General features: G+C 43.8%; 1 protein-coding gene across 2 annotated transcripts in view; it reads right to left on the bottom strand.

The window, feature by feature from the left end:
• GNAI3 (G protein subunit alpha i3) overlaps positions 1-21841 on the bottom strand; it is a 73323-nt gene extending 51482 nt beyond the window's left edge. For both annotated transcript variants that reach the window (XM_029573422.1, XM_029573423.1), the window contains exons 1-5: positions 21799-21841; positions 21555-21696; positions 18821-18978; positions 4171-4299; positions 3336-3465 (exon numbers count right to left, since the gene is read on the bottom strand). In XM_029573422.1, coding sequence (XP_029429282.1) covers positions 3336-3465; positions 4171-4299; positions 18821-18978; positions 21555-21696; positions 21799-21803 — 564 coding nt within the window. In that variant the 5' untranslated portion in view covers positions 21804-21841. The remainder of the gene's footprint in view (positions 1-3335; positions 3466-4170; positions 4300-18820; positions 18979-21554; positions 21697-21798) is intronic.
• Between the last annotated feature and the right edge of the window lie 1263 nt (positions 21842-23104).

Genomic DNA, 23104 nt, shown 5'->3' on the forward strand with positions numbered 1-23104 from the left:
TTAACAGCACCTAGGAACAATGCCAGATGTTCAGTACTGAGCAGTGAAGAAAGCTGCCAGGCAAGAAGAAAAAAAAGTTAAAAAGTGTTACCAGTAGGCAATGGAAAAATTCAGGGGAGGATAAAGAGAAGACAACATGAGGATGAGAAGACTGGGGACAGGGGAAAGAATGTGTCAAAAATGCATGAAAAGAGAGTATAGGAGCAAGAATGTAAACCCAGCAGAGGAATGAAGGGCTAGCTTTACAAACAACCAAACATGGGAATGTGAAAGAGGAAATGGTTCAGGACGAAGTTAATTTGTGTTGTCCTACTGTAGATAAATATGAAAAAGCCCATTGACACAGAGAAAGGTTAATCAACTTCTTCAATCCAGTCTGTACAGCTGTTATTAAATATATGCAGCTTCTATCTCAAATGCAAAGAACAAAGCCAATAATTCTCTGTACATAGTCAAACACACGACCCAAGCAATTCTTTGATGTACGCCAGTATGGGTTTTTGTTTTGGAAACATGGCTAATAAATATAAATAAATACATGGATATGGCATGTGAAACATGACAAACCACACTGATTACTGTGTAAGGGACTGTACTGCATAAAAACAGAGTCTGACGTGAGAAAGATTAAGACTCACCAGATAAAGAGCAGAAAAGCAACCCTTAAGAATTCCACCAAAAAAACTTCTAATAATGGCTCAAGCTGTACTAGTGACTGTACAACTTGCCTACATTCTCTCCCTCTCTCCCGCTCATTCATGTTGCCATTTGCCTTCTGTTTTGTTTTTCGTTCCCTCCTTCTCCACTGTGGCCTAGCAGTAGGGTGTTCCTCCAGCTGCAGCAGCAGCTCCTTTTCACCATGGCCCAGTGACAGCCACAGCAGCAATAGCTCCATCTCCTGCTCAAGAAGCCAGTAAGGCAGCTCACAATTACTGGTACACTGTGAAGTCCCACCATGACATTTCAGCATGGGAAACCTTACTGATTTTGCTCTTTCCATACTTGACAGTGAAACTGTATATTCCTTTAGGATAAAGGGTTGTGCACTCTGCATTAAAGAAATTAATTCAACTTTCACTGTGCCTCTGCTTTTGTACTGCTTGCCTTTTACATTGTAGCGATAGGCAAGTTCCTATCGTCACTGGTATTTATGAAATAAAAGGGATTTGGATATTAATGACATTTACAGACAATGTCCAGTAAAGACCAGTGATAATACAAAGGAAGAGAACTATAATGCCTGAAAGAAATGGCACATACCATTGCCCCGACCATCGCAGCTATCAAACAAATCCCTTGAAGAAGGGATACTCCCCTCCCAACTAAAAACAGCAACTATCACTCCTATCTTGAAAAAGAAGAACCTTGACCCTGATGACCTGAATAACTACCGCCCCATCTCAAACCTCCCACTTCTCCCCAAGTTGACGGAGAAAGCAGCCTTGATTCAGCTTAACGAGCATCTAGAAGACAACAATATCCTCCATATATCACAACACGGATTCAGGAAAAACAGAAGCACCTAAACTCTACTAATCAACCTATCCAACAAATTAATTAGAGGCCTCGACGACAAACTTAATCACCAACTAATCCTACTTGATCTCTCCACGGCCTTCGACACGGTTGACCATGATACCCTGATTTCTAGCCTGGCACACATTGGCCTGGCCGACAAAACACTAAGCTGGTTCACCTCCTTCCTAAAAGATAGATTCTTCAAGGTCACCGTTAACAACAATTCATCCAACCCCCTCCCCCTCGACACCGGGGTACCACAAGGCTCCGCCCTATCTACCATCCTCTTTAATATATACCTACTCCCACTCTGCCACTTCATCTCAAGTCTTAGTCTAACATACTTTATGTACGCAGATGACATTCAACTAATCATTCCCATATCCAACTCCATCGAAGAGGCTCTGAACTCCACAGCCAAGCACCTAATCGCTATAAGAGACAAACTAAACCAACTAAAACTATGTCTCAATATGAATAAAACTGAATGCATCCTCATAGGCAAACACAACCCAGGGCCGACAACTTCCTCACACTACAAATTGACAACACTTGCATACAACTCAAAAACACCACAAAAGACCTCGGAATCTGGATTGACAATGAACTCAACTTAAAAAAGAACATTGCAGCGAAAACGAAAGAAGGCTTTATGAAACTTCACATCCTGAAACACCTAAAACCACTTATCCATCATCAAGATTTCCGTACAGTGCTGCAGTCCCTGATCTTTAACAGCCTCGACAACTGCAACTCTCTTATGATCGGACTCCCAAAATCCACCATAAAGCCACTCCAAATGTTGCAAAACGCTGCCGCCAGAATCCTCACTGGCAAGAAGAAATCAGATCATATCACCCCCGTTCTGAAAAGTCTCCACTGGCTACCTATAGCACAAAGAATTTAATTCAAAACCCTGATAATTGTCCACAACACAATTTTCAAACAATTTTCAAACCCCACCCTCAATGACATGATTCACCTTCACAAAGAACAACGCTCTACCAGATCTGCATGCAAATTGAACCTTGACATACCTTCCCCCAGTATTGCCAAACTGACCGCCACGAGGAACAGAGCCTTCTCTATCGCAGGACCCAAATTATGCACCCTACCTCAATACCTAAGTTTATTTATTTATTTAACATTTTTATATACCGGCATTCGTAGGACACATCATGTCGGTTCACAATTAACTGAGAAAGGAAATTACATTGAACAAGGGGGGTTTAACTGGGAGAATTGGATAATAATTGGATAAAAGGAACAAGGTAAAAAGCGAAGAACGAGAGAAAAAGAGAAAGTTCTCTCAGTGACATTAAATCTTTTAAAAAGGAACTCAAAACCTGGTATTTCAACCTAACTTTCCGTGATGGAGTCGGCTAAGCCATCACTTCTCTCCACCCCTTAGCACATCTTCACCGAATCCCCCGAATATCCTCCCCCCCAACTCTACCTCCCCCCGCCCTTACCAGATCCCCCCACACCCCGCTCCACCCCCCTCTTCAACCCCAATACATCCTTCCCCGGTCTACCCCGCACCTCTCTATGAGTTCTGCCCTCTGTCCCCCGACATTATATGATGTCCCCGCTTGCTGTAAAGTACCCTTTTTTCAGTTTGTAATCGTTGCTCCCATTTTAACTCTTCCCTTACTCCGTTCACTGTTTTAAGTCGTTCCAGTGTTACCAAACTGTATTAAGTTGTTATCTTGTAAACCGGAGTGAAGGCATCCCGCTATACTTCGGTATAAAAAAACCTCGAAATAAATAAAATAAATAATGCATCCCCATGCAGATAGAAATTAATTCTTACACACCATTTCTTCATCCTCTGCAAGTACCAAGTCATAATCACTCAGGGCTACACAGAATATAATTGCTGTCACGCCTTCAAAACAATGAATCCATTTCTTGCGCTCTGACCGCTGACCGCCAACATCAAACATCCTAAAGAGAGAGAAAAATGATCAGGCTATGGACAGGACTGAAAAAAAGCCCATTCTAACCCCTAAACCAGGTAAGAGCTGCAAGAAGCCTCTATTTCCATTTTAGCTGAGATTGTCTTAAGCTCTTCCTAAAAGTCTCAGCACAATGAAAATCTAGTTTACAAATGACAAGTGCTACCCAGGGATTCTAAAATTCCTCCAAGACTTACTCACTAAAGATGACGTACTCATGCTCCCTCCTCCCACACTAAGAAATGTTCTCTTCAAGTCAGGTGAAGAGTTGGTGTGGGGGCTACAGTGGGAGTACATGGCAAGTATATGTGCCACTCCGCTGAAGCCCTCTCTACTCCAACTCCAATTCCTTCCCGTGGTACAGTCTTCTCACTTTCCTTCTATACACCCATCTTCTCCCTTTCTGAATCCTATCCAAGCGCAGTCCTCTCCCCCCCCCCCCCCAATGCACACACTCTCTCCTATCTCCTTCCCTTTATAGAACTCTCAGATCTCTCGCCCCTCTTCCTCCTAGGCCTCCTCCCTCCTCTGGGGCCATGATTGGAGCTGAAATTGCTTCTGCTGCCTATTCCTGCAGCCAAGTTCTGACTAAACAAAGATGCTTCCCTCGTCTCATGTGTTCATGTCGCCCTCAAGGTGAGCTTGTTTTTTTGAAACCCTGGTGATACTTATATACCGAGCATACAACACTCACTTAAAGTATAGGTCCTTGAACGTGAAATGTGTCTCAACTATCCCAGTAGTCTTCACTCTGGTGCGCAAGACATCTTGCTGAGTTGGAATGTAATTTGTTTGGGATATTCTATCCAAGTCATTCAGGTAACTAAAACAAATAATACAAAATATAATCAGATAGCACGAAGAATATACTATTACATATTAAGTAGTCTTACAGTCAAAAATCTATTTTTATTTTGTTTTATTTATGCATTCTTTTATGCTGCAAATATCCAGTTAATTGTTCTCTGTGTTGAGCGGGGCACTCCATGAAGTTAGCAAGTACCACATTTAAGACTAATCGGAGAAAATTCTTTTTCACTCAACGCACAATTAAGCTCTGGAATTTGTTGCCAGAGGATGTGGTTAGTGCAATTAGTGTAGCTGGGTTCAAAAAAGGTTTGGATAAGTTCTTGGAGGAGAAGTCCATTAATAGCTATTAATCAATTTTACTTAGGGAATAGCCACTGCTATTAATTGCATCAGTAGCATGGGATCTTCTTAGTGTTTGGGTAATTGCCAGGTTCTTGTGGCCTGGTTTTGGCCTCTGTTGGAAACAGGATGCTGGGCTTGATGGACCCTTGGTCTGACCCAGCATGGCAATTTATGTTATTATTGTATTGACTACCTAGGCTTCTACCATAATGGAATCACAATGCAGGAAGCCTATGTTACGTATAAATGTTTAATATGTTTTTGATTTTATTATATTTTTTGTATTTTTGGCTTAATTTTTTAGGATGTCAATATACCGAATGGAGAAATTACTTACCTGATAATTTTGTTTTCCTTAGTGTAGACAGAAGGACTCAGGACCAGTAGGTTACATGCTCTTCTGCTAGCAGATGGGAGACTGAGTCAGATTTCAAAGATGACGTCACCCTAGATATACCCCTGCAGTGACCTCAGCTCTTCAATATTCTCTTCGAAAAGCCATTGTGGATATATATTTATATAACTTGATTAAAACTGATTAAACTTGATTGAACAGATTCAACTGATTTCAAAAATTGGAGACCGTCAGTGCACTCAACCAATTAACGCCGACACCGGACAAACTTTGGGTATCTTGAATTCGGGGTAGGCAACGGCTTACCCATATTTGCATAATCTCGAGGCTCACTTCCTGAGGTCCTCCTTCTTTGGCGCAGCCGTGGGCGGGATGCTGAGTCCATCTGAATCCACTAAGGAAAATGAAATTATCAGGTAAGTAATTTCTCCATTTCCTAGCGTGTAGCCAGATGGACACAGGACCAGTGGGATAAGAACATAAGAACATAAGAAATTGCCATGCTGGGTCAGACCAAGGGTCCATCAAGCCCAGCATCCTGTTTCCAACAGAGGCCAAACCAGGCCATAAGAACCTGGCAATTACCCCAACACAATTTACCCCAACACAATTACCCCAACACAATTACCCCAACACAATTACCTGTACAATTTCCTGTACAAAAGCTACTCCCGGACAGGGTGGGAGGCTGCCCGTGGCCCACTTAGTACTGCCCTTACGAAGGCTGCGTCTTCTCGGACTTGAACATCCAGGCGGTAGAACCTGGAGAAGGTGTGTAGGGAGGACCACATCGCTGCCCGATAGATCTTGGCAGGTAACAGCAGTTTGGTTTCTGCCCAAAATACTGCCTGGGACCTAGTAGAATGAGTCTTAACCTGTAGGGGTAAGGGCTTTCCTGCCTCTATGTAGGCCGCCTTGATTACTTCCTTGATCCAGTGAGCTATGGTCGCCCACGAAGCTGCTTCTCCTTGATTCTTCCTGCTGTGGAGAATGAACAAGTGATCCGTTTTGCGCACTGGTTCCGATCTTTCTAGGTATCGCACCAGGAGTCTGCCGATGTTTAGATGGTTAAGAAGGCATGAGTCTTCAGAGTCCTTATGTTCATCTGGAGATGGTAGGGAGATGGCTTAGTTCAAGTGAAACTCAGAAACCACTTTTGGTGGGAAAGAGGGAACGGTGCGCAGCTGTATGGTTCCAAGCTTCCCATTTCTTACTCCATATTCCTCTCTCTATGCAGCCCAGCATTCTTCTGGCTTTAGCTGTCACCTTGTCACATTGTTTTGCCGACTTTAGATAGTGTCTAAGTCATCGAAACAATGTGGACAATGGTAGTCACCTCTTCCCTGAATACTGTGTACAATTCTGGTCGCCGCATCTCAAAAAAGATATAATTGCGATGGAGAAGGTACAGAGAAGGGTTACCAAATGATAAGGGGAATGGAACAACTCCCTTATGAGGAAAGACTAAAGAGGATAGGACTTTTCAGCTTGGAGAAGAGACGGCTGAGGGGGTATACGATAGAGATGTTTAAAATCATGAGATGTCTAGAACGGGTAGATGTGAATCGGTTATTTACTCTTTCGGATGGTAGAAAGACTAGGGGGCACTCCATGAAGTTAGCATGGGGCACATTTAAAACTAAATCGGAGAAAGTTCTTTTTTACTCAACGCACAATTAAACTCTGGAATTTGTTGCCAGAGGATGTGGTTAGTGCAGTTAGTATAGGTGTGTTTAAAAAAGGATTGGATAAGTTCTTGGAGGAGAAGTCCATTACCTGCTATTAAGTTCACTTAGAGAATAGCCACTGCCATTAGCAATGGTAACATGGAATAGACTTAGTTTTTGGGTACTTGCCAAGTTCTTATGGCCTGGCTTGGCCACTGTTTGAAACAGGATGCTGGGCTTGATGGACCCTTGGTCTGACCCAGTATGGCATTTTCTTATGTTCTTATGAAAACTGGGACTGGATCCACTGTCACTGGGGAAGATAAGACTAGCGCTACTGGCACTTCCATGACTAAGCGTGGTAGCACAGTCTCTAACACCGAGCCCGGTGGAGAGTGCCTCGGTTCCTCGGGTACGGTAGGGCGTTGGTTCCAGTACCCGGACTCCCTTGGGCATCGGCTCGATGTCCTTCGACATCAATGGCTGTGTCTTTCCATCCGATGGGTCGGTGGAACGATGTCGATGGCATCTTTTTTCTCGATGTTCCTTCAATGCCGAGGAAGACGCTATGGAGGACACCAATGGAGTCTGTGACTGACGGTCACCGGTCCTCTCTTCTCCTTGATGTTTTGTGACCGAGGGAGATGTTATTCTTAGAGACGATGTCGACTATGACGATGGGGTTTTCTTAAACAACTCCTCCATCTTGTCCAAACGGGCATGCCCTTTGGCACAAGTTGAACAAGCCCAGACATCGTGGCCTGATCCCAGGCACAAAACACAAACATTGTGGGGGTCAGTAATCGACATAGTCCTACTACAATCCGGACATTTCTTGAATCCGGAGACCATGATAAAGAGTTAGGCCGAGTAACGGTCTATGACCGGCGGATACAGTTAGTGAGGGTGACCGGAATCGACCGAAAAATGATTCAAAAAAATGTACTCACCGATACTATCTATTTATTTATTTATAGGGTTTATATACCGGAGGTTCCTGTATAAAATACATATCACCCCGGTTTACAAGAAACAAGAACTATCGCTTCATTTAGCGGTTTACATTGAACATTGAACATATTAATTAACATTGAACATTGGACATTGAACATAAACATTGAACATATTAATTAAATTAACGAATTAGTATATATTGCTGACAGTTATAAATAATACCTAATAAATAAATAGCGTGGTTATAAGGTTCTAACATGATAGAATATAATATATATGATTATAAAGGTATAAGATAAATAAATGACTCAATTTTTTCAACTGGTCTCTTTATGAAGTTATATGCTGTGGGATGGGGAGAGAGCGAATAGTCTGAAACATGACTTTCTTCCTGCTTTTAGCTTTCTGGGAATGGGAGACCCGATGACATGGGAGACCCGATGACATGGGAGACCCGATGACAATTATTTTGTGACTTAAAATATTTTCTTCCCTGAGGAAAAAGTGAGGGAAAAATTCCCAGAGCTCCTAATCTGCTTTGCTTACAGCAAGGCGGAAAAAAAAGAGACTGAAGGGAGACCCCTGTGGCTGAGAATATCATGGCATGCTGGGCATGCTCAGTAGGCTCAGTGTGCCAGCCAAAAAAGTTTCTAGAAACTTTTGACAGAAGTTTTCCATATCAGGGCTCCATCTGATGATGTCACCCATATGTGAGGACTATCATCCTGCTTGTCCTGGGATAAGATAATATTTCTGTATAGACATTCTGTGTTAACTGCCAAAGAAGCTTTAGAAGCTGTGTTGCCCTTACAAAGCCTTGCAATTAAAACAATATCAGATTTCTGAATAAAGGATTAGAGACTGTTAAATACCTAAGAAGAACCCGACGAATATCCAACAACCAGAACTACCTCTCTTTAGCATGACACTCCCCTTTCGTGAGCACCAGTAAAGAAGTGTCTGATTTAAGTGGGAGGTAGAAACCAGTTTAGGTAAAAAGGACTAGTCTAGGAGAAGCTGGAAACAACGAGAAGACCAGAAAAGGATTTCTGCAAGACTAGGCTTGTAATTCAGAAAAGCCTCCAGCTGAACAAATAGCCACCAGAAAAATCTTTAGCAATAAAATCTACAGAAAAGCACTATTATAGAGGCTTGCATGACAAGCTCTAAAAACATTCCTCTTTCAACAAGCATTTAATACTTCCACTAAGCAACCCCCTGATCATAAATGAAACTTCATCTCCCAAATTTCTCTCATCAGTTACATGTCACTTTAACTTCTCCCTTCCCCTATCTTCCCATCAGTGTTCTTTAAGGATATTACGATTCGTCCCCTCTCGTTCCCCCTTTTTACCCTCCCTGCCCTCCTTGCTCAAGGCACGCTACCTTTATTTTATTTTAATTTTAATTAATAATTTGTTTTTAGCTAGTTATCATCTAGCTATTTAGTCAAATTTATGTATTTAAGTTTATTTTAGTTATATTTTATTTTTATTTTTAACATGTTGTAAACCGTTTTGATAAAATTTTATTTTAAAAAACGGTATATAAATACCTTTAAATAAATAAATAAATAAATTTCACTATAGCTCTATGAACCAAATTAAGGTTGCACTGAGCAATATAGTAACATAGTAATGATGGCAGAAAAAGACCAAAATATACATTCAAGTCTGCCCAGCAAGTTTCTTATGGTAGTAACTGTCGCTCAGAGCAGGTTACCCCCATGTATTTGTTAAGGGTAGTAGTATTAATAATCAAAACCAACCATCTGTCAAACCTAACACAAAATTACTATTACCAACATTTTTACAGGATAAGCAGCCTTCTTGATGATTCAAACAATACTGTTTGAATATGCTTTGCTTTTGGACTTGGCCATAGAGCAGTCCTACATTTTTACCTTAATGTCTGTGTACACCCTGGACCATAAAAATCAGGGCCCAACTTTGGCTGTCATCTAAATTCAATTCCCCTTTTACTCCCCCTGCCATCGAAGAACAATGTTGCAGGTGCATCAAAATCATGAAAGCTTTGCTTAATGGCCAAGAATCACCCACTTCCTTGCATAGGGCAGTGGAACAGACATTAACTTACACTTGGGTACAGATGGTTGGTAACATATGAGAAAGGGTGTTTAAGATTTCAATTTGCTGTAGAAGGGTTCAAATGTTACATCATACATACAGACACCCCCTATAATCTACAACTTTCTCTCCTTGTTCTTCCACATCTGTGTTGGAGGGGCTGCAGATAGAAGGGATCTTATCATACATGTTGGACTTGTCCATGGGCTTGAGGATTTCTTTAACAATGGAGCCGTCTCTTTTGGGGATATGGCGTGGTCAGTTGCTACTTACAGTTTAAAAGGATTCTTGCGGATCAGTTACTTCATGTGGGGAGGTTTACTATTACTTTAATGTGAAAACAAGCTCTAACTTGTTTGAAAAAAACAGATCTATGAAATTGCTTTAATAGAAAAGCTGACAAACTGAATTGCCAAGATGTACTATATGATAAGACATGAGATGCCTTGGATGAGTAATATCTGTTAGAAAGTTTGCCTAGTTTGTTTTTGTAACCATTATTGCCTTCCCTCTGCATGTAATGTGCCATTCTTTTCTTCAAAAATAAAGTTAAAACAATCATGAAAGCTAATTGGTTTAGGGTAGTAGTTGCTGCTCCATGCAGGTTACCCCCATGCACCCTTTTCTTCATTTCCACCTCTGGCCTTTAGGGCTCTGCAGTGTCATTAACATGCCTTTTTGAATTTGTTTCCTGTTTTCATCCTCACTACCTCCTCTGGAAGGGCATTCCAGGCATCTACCATCCTCTCTATGAATATCTCCTGATGTTGGTTCTGAGTTATCCCCCCTGGAGATTCATTTTGTGACTCCTAGTTCTATTGTTGGCTTTTCAACTGAAAAGGTTCAAGGATTGTGCATCATTAAAACCTTTCAGGTATATTTCCCCTGCACCTCCTCTCTTCCAGGGTATACATATTTAGATCCTTCAGCTTCTCCTCATAAGTTTCAGATAGAGACCCCCACACCATTTTGCTTGTCCTTCTCTGGAATGCCTCTGTCCTGTCTATCTTTTTTGAGATATGGTCTCCAGAACTGAACACCGTACTCCAGGTGAGACCTCACCAAGGACCTGTACAAAGGCATTACCACCTTTTTCTTACTGGTTATTTCTATCTCTATGCAACTCGGCATTCTTCTGGCTTTAGCTATCACCTTGTCACAGTTTCACCACCTTCTGAACACCAGCCACTATTACTCCAAGTTCCCTCTCCCAATTCATGCACATTCATCTTTCAGCCCCTATCACATGCAGCTCTTTTGGCTTACTGCATCCTAAATGCATAATTCTGCACTTCTTGGCACTGTATCCCTGCTGTCAAGTCTTCGACCACTCTTCAAGCTTTCTTAAATCATTTTTCATTTTCTCTACTCCTTTAGGCATGGTGACATTGTTGCAGATTTTAGTATCATCCACAAATAGGCAAACTTTAACTTCTATTCCTTCTGCAAAGTCGCTCACGAAAATACTGAACAGAAACAGTCCCAAAACTGATCCCTGTGGCACTCCACTTAACACTGTTCTCTCTTCAGAGCAGGTTCCATTTACCATTGCACACTGTCTCCTGTCAGTTAACCAGTTTGTAATCCACTCCACCACTTTGGCGCTAACTCCCAAGCTTCCCAATTTATCCACAAGCCTCCTATGTGGGACTGTATCAAAAGCTTTGTTGAAATCCAAGTAAACCACATCACATGCTCTTTCTTGATCCAATTCTCAAAATCAGATGTGTCTGCCAGGATCTTCCCCTGGTGAATCCAAGCAGCCTCAGGTCCAGCAATCCACCAGTTTGTAGATAGCTCACTTTCCTTTCCTTCAGCAGAGTCTCCATTAATTTTCCCACCACCAAGATGAGACTAACTGGCCTGAAGTTTCCAGCCTCCTCTGCTACCACTCTTGTGACGTGGGACCACCATTGCTCTTCTCCAATCATGCGGCACCACTCCTGTTTCCAGAGATCTATTGAACAGATCTTTCAGCGGACCCACCGGCACATCTGAGCTCCCTTAATATCCTGGGTCGTACATTATCCAGCCCCATGGCTTTGTCCACTTTCAGTTTTCCTAGCTCTTCTGCAAACAAGTTTAAGGGCTAAATCACAGCCATGAAATAGCCATAAAAATTCTCTTCAGTTAAACTGTTTTTAGTTCAGGCATTTCAGCTTCAGCAGAATTACACTTTGCCCCGAAAATGTTACAACGGACCTTCTCCAACATGGTGACTCTCTCTCAGCTCTTACACTGGCTGCCTATTAAATATCGAATCCAGTATAAAATCCTGTCACTTGTACACTCTTTACTAAACAATACAGATTCTACTTGGCTGTGTTCTTCGTTAAGAGTTTACAAACCCCAGAGAGAACTCCGGTCAGCAGGACAAAACCTGCTGGAAGTGCCGTCAGTAAAAAATGCTACACTAAATGTGACCAGAAACCGGGCCTTCTCAGTGGTAGGTCCCACGCTCTGGAACGCTTTGCCGAACCCCCTAAGGCAAATACATAGCGCAAAGGAATTTAAAAAAGCACTGAAAACTCATCTATTCCAAATAGCTTTTAAAGATATGGCAACTCCCAGTCTGAACAATATCAGATGAGCATATTTTAGTTAGCGTTTTGTTATTTATATAAACATTTTTAAGTTAATTACTTTTATATGATCTTCTGTTCTTTGAGTTTTTATAAAATAGTTGCCAACTTTTCATTTACCATTACAAGTTATATCATTGATAATTATTCCCTCTGTATTTTTATTCTCACTTATTGTATTCTTTGTTTTACTTTTTGTTTTATCTTTTGATATTTTTATTTTTTATTTTTGGTTTATTATTATTTAATTACTCTCCTATTTTGTTATTATTGTAAACCGCTTTGAACAGTAATATCGCTGATAAAACGGTATAGAAATGTCTTAAATAAATAAATAAGCTCTGGCAGGAAACAGGAATTCCTTGCTGAAATGCAGGTAACTTGATCTAAATCCCCAAATAATGGCAGATTTAGAGAGTAGAGACAGTGCAAACAGCAAAGGAGTGAATAGTTTCTAGGGCTTGCCTCACTGCAAGAGAACCATCCGCAAGAACATAGCCACAATTTAAGGCACTTTGACACTAATAAAGGTGCTGAAAGTAAAAATATAATAAATCCTCTTCTTAATCAGCTACAAGAACAAAAACTCAACTCCCATCCAACGGCTGGAGGCAGAAAACACTGTTTGAATGTGTTCTAATTATCACTTATATTCTAGTGATGTCATTAAAAAATAAAAAAAAAAGTTTAGAACTCTGCCTCCATTGCGCTAGATGAGAGAATATACCCATTGGTTCAGGCTGGTGGAGCAGAAGGTAATGGAATACATTTTATAAATAAAATAAAGGGATCACTTATGCCGCTTAGATGATTTTTTCGGTGTCTCCTGCACCAAGCTCAAACCCTCGCCTGTAGCAAAGCTTTCCCAGTAGATTTGCAGTAAGAAAAGGAAGCTGACTCCTGGCACAATCTCTGTTGCTGAGCCCTTGCTCTAAAGGTTCGGGACCTTACCTGACACCATCATCTGCAGATCTTCCATCCTTTGGGTGTAGGTCTGAAGGGCTCACAGGGCCATCCTGCCACAACTAGGACAATTGGAAACATTATGGTTCGGGCCCAGGCAGTGGTAGCAGATGGTGAGAGTGTCCATAATGGACATATGACACCCACACCTACAGGCTTTGAACCTGCTAACTGCAGGTTTGTTTTTTAAAGGAAAATTAGTTCTTACCTGTTAATTTTTGTTCCTGTAGTACCACGGATCAGTCCAGACCATGGGTTGAGCCTCCTTTCTAGCAGGTGGAGACTAAAACTGAAAGGGTGTCCTAGATGAGGACAGAGCCTATCCTTTAACCCTTCAGTATAACCATTGTCAAAGCAGAAAATAACAAAAACCAGAATAGGATCAAGCAAGTAACGATAACGCTCAAATGAGCAACTGTAGAACAATGTAAGAAACAAGGTATGACTATACGCTCTTGCATATACTTGGTATTTGAACAACCAAGGCTTCCGGTGTAATTGCTCAGTATTCTTGCAAAGAATGAAGTTTCAAAAAACTGCAAATCTGCAAGAAAAAGCTTCGAGAGGACAGAACAGAAGACAGAAAGGGAAGGGCGTCTGGACTGATCCGTGGTACTACAGGAACGAAAATTAACAGGCAAGAACTAATTTTCCTTTCCCTGTACATATCCGGATCAGTCCAGACCAAAGCTTCCCCTATCCCGGGTGGGACTGAGACAGTCCCGCTCTAAGCACTTGCCGCCCAAAGGAACCAAAAACCGGCACTTGCACATCCAGACGGTAGTGTCGAGCAAAAGTATTCAGGGACGTCCAAGTGGCGGCCCTGCAAATCTCTTGCGGAGAGACCGATTGGCTCTCCGCCTAAGTAGCAGCCTGTGAACGTAGCGAGTGAGCCTTTAAGTCCTCCAGAATTGTCTGACCTTGGCAGAGATAAGCCAAGGAAACGGCTTCCTTCAACCATCGTGCAATAGTGGTCTTAGAAGCCGGCTTGCCCCGATTGGGATCACTCCAGAGGACAAAAAGATGGTCCGAGACCCGAAAGTCATTGGTGACCTGAAGATACCTGAGTAGAACGCGTTTGACATCCAGTTTACGAAGGTCGCCTCCAGCGGTACCCGCAATTTCGTCCGGAGAAAAATGCTGGAAGCTCTACCGATTGGTTGACATGGAAGGCGGACACCACCTTCGGAAGAAAAGAGGGCACCGGAGTCTGAGATTCGCAAAAAGGGTTCCCGACAGGATAACGCTTGAATCTCAGAGACCCGCTGAGGCGATCGAAACAAGGAAAATTGTCTTGAGCGTAAAGTCCTTTACCGTAGCCCGACGGAGAGTTTCGAACGGAGCAGAACAGAGGGCCCGGAGAACCAGATTTAGACTCCACGAAGGACAAGTATTGCGAGCGGGTGGACGCAGGTGTTTGACACCCCGCAAGAACCGAACTACGTCCAGGTGAGCCGCTAAAGGATGACCCTCGACCCACCCGAGAAGAAAGCCAAGAGCGGAAACTTGTACGTGGAGAGAACTGAAGGAGAGGCCCTTGGGGAGACCCTTCTGTAGAAAAGAAAGAACTAACTAGACCGGGGCGGAGCGAGCTGAGACACCCGACTCCTCACAAACAGTCTCAAAGACTTTCCAAACGCGCACGTAGGCTAGAGAAGTCGACTGCTTTCGGGCTCGAAGTAAGGTGGAGATGACCTCTTCCTTGTAGCCCTTAAGTCTCAGACGCCGCTGTTCAAAAGCCAGGCCGCTAGACAAAAACGATCAGCCTGGTCAAAATATACGGGCCCCTGCCGCAGTAGATGAGGAAGATGGCCCAGCTGCAGAGGTCCGTCCGTCAGCAGGTTGACAAGATCTGCGAACCATGGCCTGCGAGGCCACTTGGGTGTTACCAGGACCACTGGCCCCCTGTGGAGTTCTATTCTCCTGAGAATCTTTCCCACTAGGGGCCACGGTGGAAACACGTACAGAAGGACGTCTGCGGACCAGGGAAGAGCCAGAGCATCCACTCCCTCCGAGCCGTGCTCCCTCCAGCGGCTGAAGAACCGATTGGCCTTGGCATTGCGCTTGGTCGCCATTAAGTCCAGGTGGCCCCACCTGCCGACGATCAGATCCATGGCTGCGTCCGAGTGTTCCCACTCTCCCAGATCGAGCGATTGGCAACTGAGAAAATCGGCTTGAACATTCTCCTTGCCCGCAATGTGGGAGGCCGCCAGGCAATCCAGGTGTCGTTCTGCCCAGGCGAAGAGACGGCTGGCTTCCAGGGCCACCAGGCGACCGTGGAGGCCCCCCTGACGATTGATGTAAGACACGGTTGGTGGAGTTGTTGGACAGTACTCGCACCGCTTTGCCGCGTATCAGGGGCAGAAAAACCTGCAGAGCCAGACGCACCGCCCAGGCCTCCAACCGATTGATGTGCCAGCGAGTCTGATTGAGCGACCAGACACCTTGAGTGGACCGGGACAGGCAGACCGCACCCCAGCCCGAGAGACTGGCGTCCGTGGTTACTATCGTCCACTGTGGAGACTAAAGGGGCATGCCCCGGAGAAGATGGGGGAGCGAAAGCCACCATTGCAAGTCGGCGACTGTAGAGGCCGAGAGCGGGAGGACTATGTGGAACTGTTCCGACACCGGCTGCCAATGGGATAGCAAAGCTTTCTGTAACAGTCGCATATGAGCAAAAGCCCAGGGAACTAGATCTATGGTGGAAGCCATAGACCCAAGGACCTGCAAGTAGTCCCAGGCCGTTGGCAACGGCAACGAGAGCAGATTCCGAATCTGGCCGATCAACGTGAGGGCCCGTGCACAAGGCAAGAAGACCTTGCCCAACCAAGTGTCGAAGCAGGCTCCCAGGTCTGTAGGTTGCTCTTGGAAAAATTCACTATCCACCTGAGAGACACTAGGAGGGCTAATACCCGATTCACCGCCTGATTGCAGAGAGACTCAGACTTGGCCCGCACAAGCCAGTCGTTGAGATAGGGATGAACTAGAATGCCTTCCTGTCGAAGGGCCACCGCCACTACCACCATGATCTTGGTGAAGGTGCGGTCGCAAGGCCGAAGGGAAGGGCCCAAAACTGGAAATCCCGGTTGAGGATATGGAAACGAAGATACTTCTGGTAATCGCGGTGAATCGGGATATGGAAGTACGCCTCTGTCAAATCAAGTGAGGCGAGGAACTCTTCGGGGCGAACCGCCGCGATGACCGCACGCAAGGTTTTCATGCGAAAACGTGGGATCTTGAGAGCTCGGTTGACCCGTTTGAGGTCTAGGATCGGTCGAAAAGCCCTGTCCTTCTTGGGTACCACAAAGTAAATAGAATACTGGCCTGCGCAGAGCTCCTTTTCTGGGACCAGGACAACTGCGCCCAGACTCAGGAGTCTGGCGAGGGTTTGCTCTACTGCTTCCCATTTGGAACGCCCGCAAGGGGAGAATAGAAAGAGATCCGGTAGGTCGCGAACAAGTTCGAAGGCGTACCAGTCTCGTACAAATGTCGAGGACCCACTGGTCCATCGTGATTTTGACCCATTCCTCGAAAAAAAGAGAGAGGCGGCCGCCCAGAAACAGGACCGAGGAATGGGCCGACTGACCTTCATTCAGTGGCAGGCTTAGGGGTGGAGCGCACAGGCTGGCCCTCGCAAAAGGGCTGCGACCAAGACAGACCGAGCAGAATAACCCCTCGAGGAGCCACCCCCTTCCATGTGGGGTATACCGTCTCTGTCCCCGAAAACGAGGACGGGAGGGTGTAAAGGAGCGCGACTGCTTCGGACGATCCTCCGGGAGCTTATGGACCTTATTTTCTCCCAAGGAATCCATAAGTTTCTCAAGGTCCTCTCCAAACAGCAACTTACCTTTGAAGGGCAGCGAGCCCAGCCGTGCTTTGGAGGACGGGTCAGCCGACCAATTGCGCAGCCAGAGGAGTCTCCTAGCGGACACCGCCGAGGCTATTGCCCTTGCCTGAACGCGGAAGAAGGTCGTAGAGCGCATCAGCCCCATAGGCAATGACTGCTTCCGGACGTTCGGCCTGCTCCGCCTCTGCCAACGGGAGGTCCTGGGCGCCAAGTAACTGTTGGGGCCACCTAAGACCTGCGTGCAGACCTCAGGAGCCAGGACTTCAAAGATGCGTTTCATATGCGCCTCGAGCTTGCGGTCCTGTCCGTCCTTGAGGGCCGTCGATCCCTCCACAGGGATGGTGGTGTGCTTGATGACCACGGAGACGTAGGAGTCCATGGAGGGATTTTTCAACATGTCCAAACATTCCTCCGGGAGGGAGTAGAGCTTGTCCATAGCCCGCCCCACTCGGAGTCCCGCTTCGGGAGCCTCCCATTCCCGCAGGAGCAAAATCTTGTGCATGGGATGAAATGGAAAAGCGCTTACCTGAGCCCTGAGTCCCGCCAGGACCGGGTCCATATTTTTTGGCAAGGAGGCTGTAAGGGTATCCGCGGGAATCCTCCAGCCCCAATTCCTGGAGTACAAAGGGGATGAGGGGCTCCAACTCCTCCCTTTGGAACATACAGAGGACCCTGGGATCATCCCCCTCCAGAGGGAGAAGGGTAGCTGTTGAATCAGAAAAGGGATCTGGATGGACCGGATCCACCGGGGGGGGGGGGGGGGGGGGGCACACCCGGGACCACCCGCACCCAGAGAGACCCCGGAGGCTCCTCAGCTGGGCAAACAGTCAAAGGCGTGGAATTTTTACCGGGGGGGGGGGGGGGGGGGGGGGGGGGCTTCCCCTCCTCCTGCAGGCTAGCTAGATAAGATTTATGCACAAGGAGGACAAAATCCGTCGAAAAACGAGCCCTGGATTTTCCGGGTAGGGGGGGGGGGGGGGACACGAGGGGGGTCAGGGACCACGCCCTGGGAGGCGTCAGGGCTTAAAACGGGGTAAATCGAAAAAATTCGGGCCCCCAACCCCAGGCAGCTCCGAAATCAGGAGACCGAAAGGTGAGCTGATGCACCTGCTGGAGACAGACAAATACTGAAGGGTTACAGGATAGGCTCTGTCCTCATGTAGGACACCCTTTCAGTTTTAGTCTGTCTCCACCTGCTGGAAAGGAGGCTCAACCCACGGTCTGGACTGATCCGGGTACGTACAGGGAATTTAGATTTCTCCATATCATTTTTTGCTTTTAACTAAAGTTCAAACTTAAAAGTTCTTTAGAGGGCTACCAAGGCAACAGAACGAAAACATGCAAATTCCAAAAACAGCAAAAAATGCCAAAATTACTGAGAACATGGGAATTAATCCATGCTGTAACTTGGACAAAAAGACTGAGATGCTCATGAAACAGTGGCCAGGCATGGAACTCCCCCATACGTTCAGAAAGACTTCTGAATTTAGAGCTGGGTCAGTATTGGCACCATTGGATATCACCACCCACTGTTATGGCTGATTTAATACTGCTTGTCGACGGTGAAATCAAATACCACAGACCACAAAGCACTGATTATGGGGCAGGGTCAAAGGGCTGCATGTCTCAACCACTGCAGGGCAATATTTCTTTAGATGATTGAAATATGAAGCACCCCCTTATTAGGAAGTACTCTGCCTGTCACTATAATGCATTGCTGCATCAGAAGTTACTCACTAGGATGCAGAATCATTCAGCTGATATTCCCTGGATCTGCTGAAACAGGCCTGAACGCCACTGTCTTTCCATAACCGCTTTATAACTCCAGCCAGTTCAGGGGTCATGACGCCTTCTTCTGCACTTCCAGCCAATACAAAGAGCTGACGGGCATCATCCTTAAAGAAAAAAAAGGAAAAAGAGAGAGAAGAGGTTCAAAACAGCCATTATCAGGAGAGCAACTTGTTTAGAGACAATAATGGCAGGTAATAGATTTCTCCTCCAAGAACTTATCCAAATCTTTTTTAAACCCAGCTACACTAACTGGACTAACCATATCCCCTGCAACAAATTCCAGAGTTTAATTGTGGGTTGAGTGCTCCGATTAGTTTTAAATGTGCTACATGCTAACTTCATGAAGTGCCCCCCTAGTCTTACTATCCGAGAGAGTAAATAACCGATTCACATTTACCTGTTCTAGACTGCTCATGATTTTAAAGACCTCTAAAATATTCCCCCTCAGCCATCTCCTCTCCAAGCTGAACAGCCCTAACCTCTTTAGTCTTTCTTCATAAGGGAACAGTTCCATCCCCTTTATCATTTTGGTCGCCCTTCTCTGTACCTTCTTCATCACAACTATATCTTTCTTGAGATGCAGCGACCAAAAATGTACACAGTATTCAAGGTACGGTCTCACCATGGAGCGATACAGAGGCATTATGACATTCTCTGTTTTATTTACAATTTCCTTCCTAAAAATTCCTAACATTCTGTTCGCTTTTTTGACTGCCACAGCACACTGAGCCGACGATTTCAAAGTATTATCCACTATGACACCTAGATCTCTTTTCCAGGGTGGTAGCTCTAATATGGAACCTAACATCGTGTAACTACAGCATGGGTAATTTTTCCCCTATATGCATCAACCTTGCACTTATCCACATTAAATTTCATCTGCCATTTGGATGCCCAATTTTCCAGTCTTATAAGGACCTCCTGCATTTTATCACAATCCACTTGTGTATTTAACTATTCTGAATAATTTTGTATCATCTGCAAATTTGATTACCTCACTCGTATTCCTTTCCAGATCATTTATAAATATATTGAAAAGCACGGGGCCTAGTAAAGATCCTTGAGGCACTCCACTGTATACCCTTTTCCACTGAGAAAATTGCCCATTTAATCCTACTCTGATTCCTGTCTTTTAACCAGTTAGTAATCCATGAAAGGACATAGACACCTATCCCATGACTTTTTACTTTTCCTAGAAGCCTCTCATGAGGAACTTTGTGAAATGTCTTCTGAAAATCCAAATACACTAAATCCACCGGTTCACCTATATCTACATGTTTATTAACCTCTTCAAAAAAGTGAAGCAGATTTGTGAGGCAAGACTTGCCTTGGGTGAAGCCATGCTGACTTTGTTCCATTAAACCATGCCTTTCTAAATGTTCTGTGATTTTGAGATTTAGAACACTTTCCACTATTTTTCCTGGCATTGAAGTCAGGCTAACCGGTCTGTAGTTTCCCGGATCATCCCTGGAGCCCTTTTTAAATCTTGGGGTTACATTAACTATCCTCCAGTCTTCAGGTACAATGGATGATTTTAATGACAGGTTACAAATTTTTACTAATAGATCTGAAATTTCATTTTTTAGTTCCTTCAGAACCTGGGGTGTATACCATCTGGAACAGGTGATTTACTACTCTTCAGTTTGTCAAACAGGCTTACCACATCTTCTAGGTTCACCGTGATTTGGTTCAGTCCATCTGAATCATTACCCATGAAAACCTTCTCTGGAATGCAATCTCCCCAACATCCTCTTCAGTAAACAGCAAAACAAAGAATTCATTTAATCTTTCCGTGATGGCCTTATCTTCTCTAAGTGCCCCTTTAACCCCTCGATCATCTAACGGTCCAACTGACTCCTTCGCAGGCTTTCTGCTTCAGATATTTTTTTTTAAAGTTTTTACTGTGAGTTTTTGCCTCTACGGCCAACTGCTTTTCAAATTCTCTCTTAGCTTGTCTTATCAATGTCTTACATTTAACTTTCCAAGAATTAGAACTAAAATTGCTCCCTCTCTCCTCTGTTCCAGAACCAATTGCTCCATAACACTGTCATTTATTCCATCCAGGAACTTTCTCTCTCTAGCGTGTACTGATGTTACATTTACCCAGTCAATTTTGGGGTAATTGAAATCTCCCATCATTACTGTACTGCAAATTGGTTAACTTCCCTAATTTCTCTTAGCATTTCATCACCCGTCTTATTTTGGCCACGTGGACAGTAGTATACTCATTTTTATACTCTTCCCCAACACATATGGGATTTCTACCCATAAAGATTCTACTGTGCATTTAGATTCTTGCAAGATCTTTATCCTGTTGGACTCTATGCAATTCCGGACGAAGCGCAGATTTGCATATTCTGGATCTCCACTTTTCAATGTATGCACATTTTTTTCATGCATATTCATGACTGTGCCTCCTGCACAGATTTAATGAGAATCATTTTACCTGCTTGTAGTTCACAAAGTTTGTCTAAAGGCATCTTTATTATTCGTTCAATAAAAGGTGTTACAACATATAGAAATGAAAGTACATGACTCCAACATTTTTGTGATACCAGCATGTGTCTTTACTAGAATGCCACTGTCCATGTCACTTAAAGAAGCAAAATATAATTATGACACACCACAGCAAAGTCTAAACTTCCAGCCACTAGAGAAATAAAATGATAAAGAAACTTACAGCTCTGGCAACTTCCCCAAAGTCTATCTTTAGCCTTCCCATTGCTCGTATAATGGCAATGATGGACTGGATGGTGTTACTATACACCACCACCTTATACTGTTTGCACTCCTCCTCCGAATAACCGTCTTCATGGATGATCCTGAAATAAACACCACAGCTAAGTCTGCAACAATGGGGCAAACTATTTCCACACTATATAAAAAAAATAATAATTACTTAACATACTAGTCCTCATACATACTTCATTTGCTTCACAATTGTGCTTTTCCCAGACTCTCCAGCACCTAAAAATAAACACACATATATTAGTGCTGTCTTAACTGCAATGCACAAACTGGGAAGTAAAGTAATATTCACATTACTTTGTATGAAAATTCAAAAAGAATCCCATTTTAGATTCAGCCCTCATCTCCCTTCTCTCCTTAGGTTTTGCCACATATTTAGTAGATTTTACCGTTAACCCTTACAATCAGTATGCTAAAATGCTGCAAAAGAATGTTTTCACTGCAAGTGATCTAACCTCTCTATTACTGAGCATTTTATTAAGAGCATACGCGAGTCCTTTTATATCAATAAAGGTCACCATGCAACACTGACTCAGAGGAGGAAAAAATAAAGCCCTATTTAAATACATGCATAGATATTTGTTTTCTTTGGAAAAGGGAAGGAACCTAAGATCAGAGTAATCGGCTCACCATAATCCAAAATAAGGTAAAAGGGATACACAACTCTCCAACGTGGGCTGAAATTAAATGCAGAGTTTATACCAACCCTCAAGAATCTCACTCACAAGCAACAGGCTTTATGAGGGGAGAAAGGTGAAGGAGACTGGGGGGATTCATAGTGAAGTGGCCAGGGGAAGTGGTCAGGAGGAGGAAGAAAAGGAGGAGGAAGAAGGGGAGCAAAGAAAAAAAAAAGAATGAGGAAACAGCCTAGGGTGGGGTGGAAGCAGAAGTGCAACATGCTGTACTGTAGCTGATATGGTTTGATCCGTTTCTAGCAGGATATTAGTGGAATTTTTTAGGGCAGTTCATATAAATTAGCCACTCTTAACCAGAACTGTGTGCAGACAATTTCCTACATGTGAAACCCTAAGGCACAACTCCATATTCCAAATTCCACTCATTCCACAATGCACATATCCAACTTCATACTCAAATCGAATCCCTCTCCCTACACACCACCCTTATATTCAAAACCCTTTCCGACCACTATATACATATTCACCCCATGCACTTGATACAGACTCACCTATATATACAACATATTGATAAATTCAGTAAAGGGATTAATTTACTCCTAGAACCATAAACCATCTGGGCCAGCCAAGCTGAAATGATGATTTCATCATTCAAACAAACTTATTTTTAGTCCATTACTAATAAGCAAACCAATTCCCTCTTTTACTTGATTTTCTTACTTCTTTTGCCAAGCAGTTACCAAGAAAACAGCATCATTAGAACATAAATATAAACTGACACTCAAGTTTAAGAATGTTCCCTTATTTAAAAGAAAAGAAAGATTATTAAATTATGTTTTAATGTCTT

Source organism: Rhinatrema bivittatum, chromosome 12, assembly GCF_901001135.1.
Source record: "Rhinatrema bivittatum chromosome 12, aRhiBiv1.1, whole genome shotgun sequence".
NCBI classification, from domain to species: Eukaryota; Metazoa; Chordata; class Amphibia; order Gymnophiona; family Rhinatrematidae; genus Rhinatrema; species Rhinatrema bivittatum.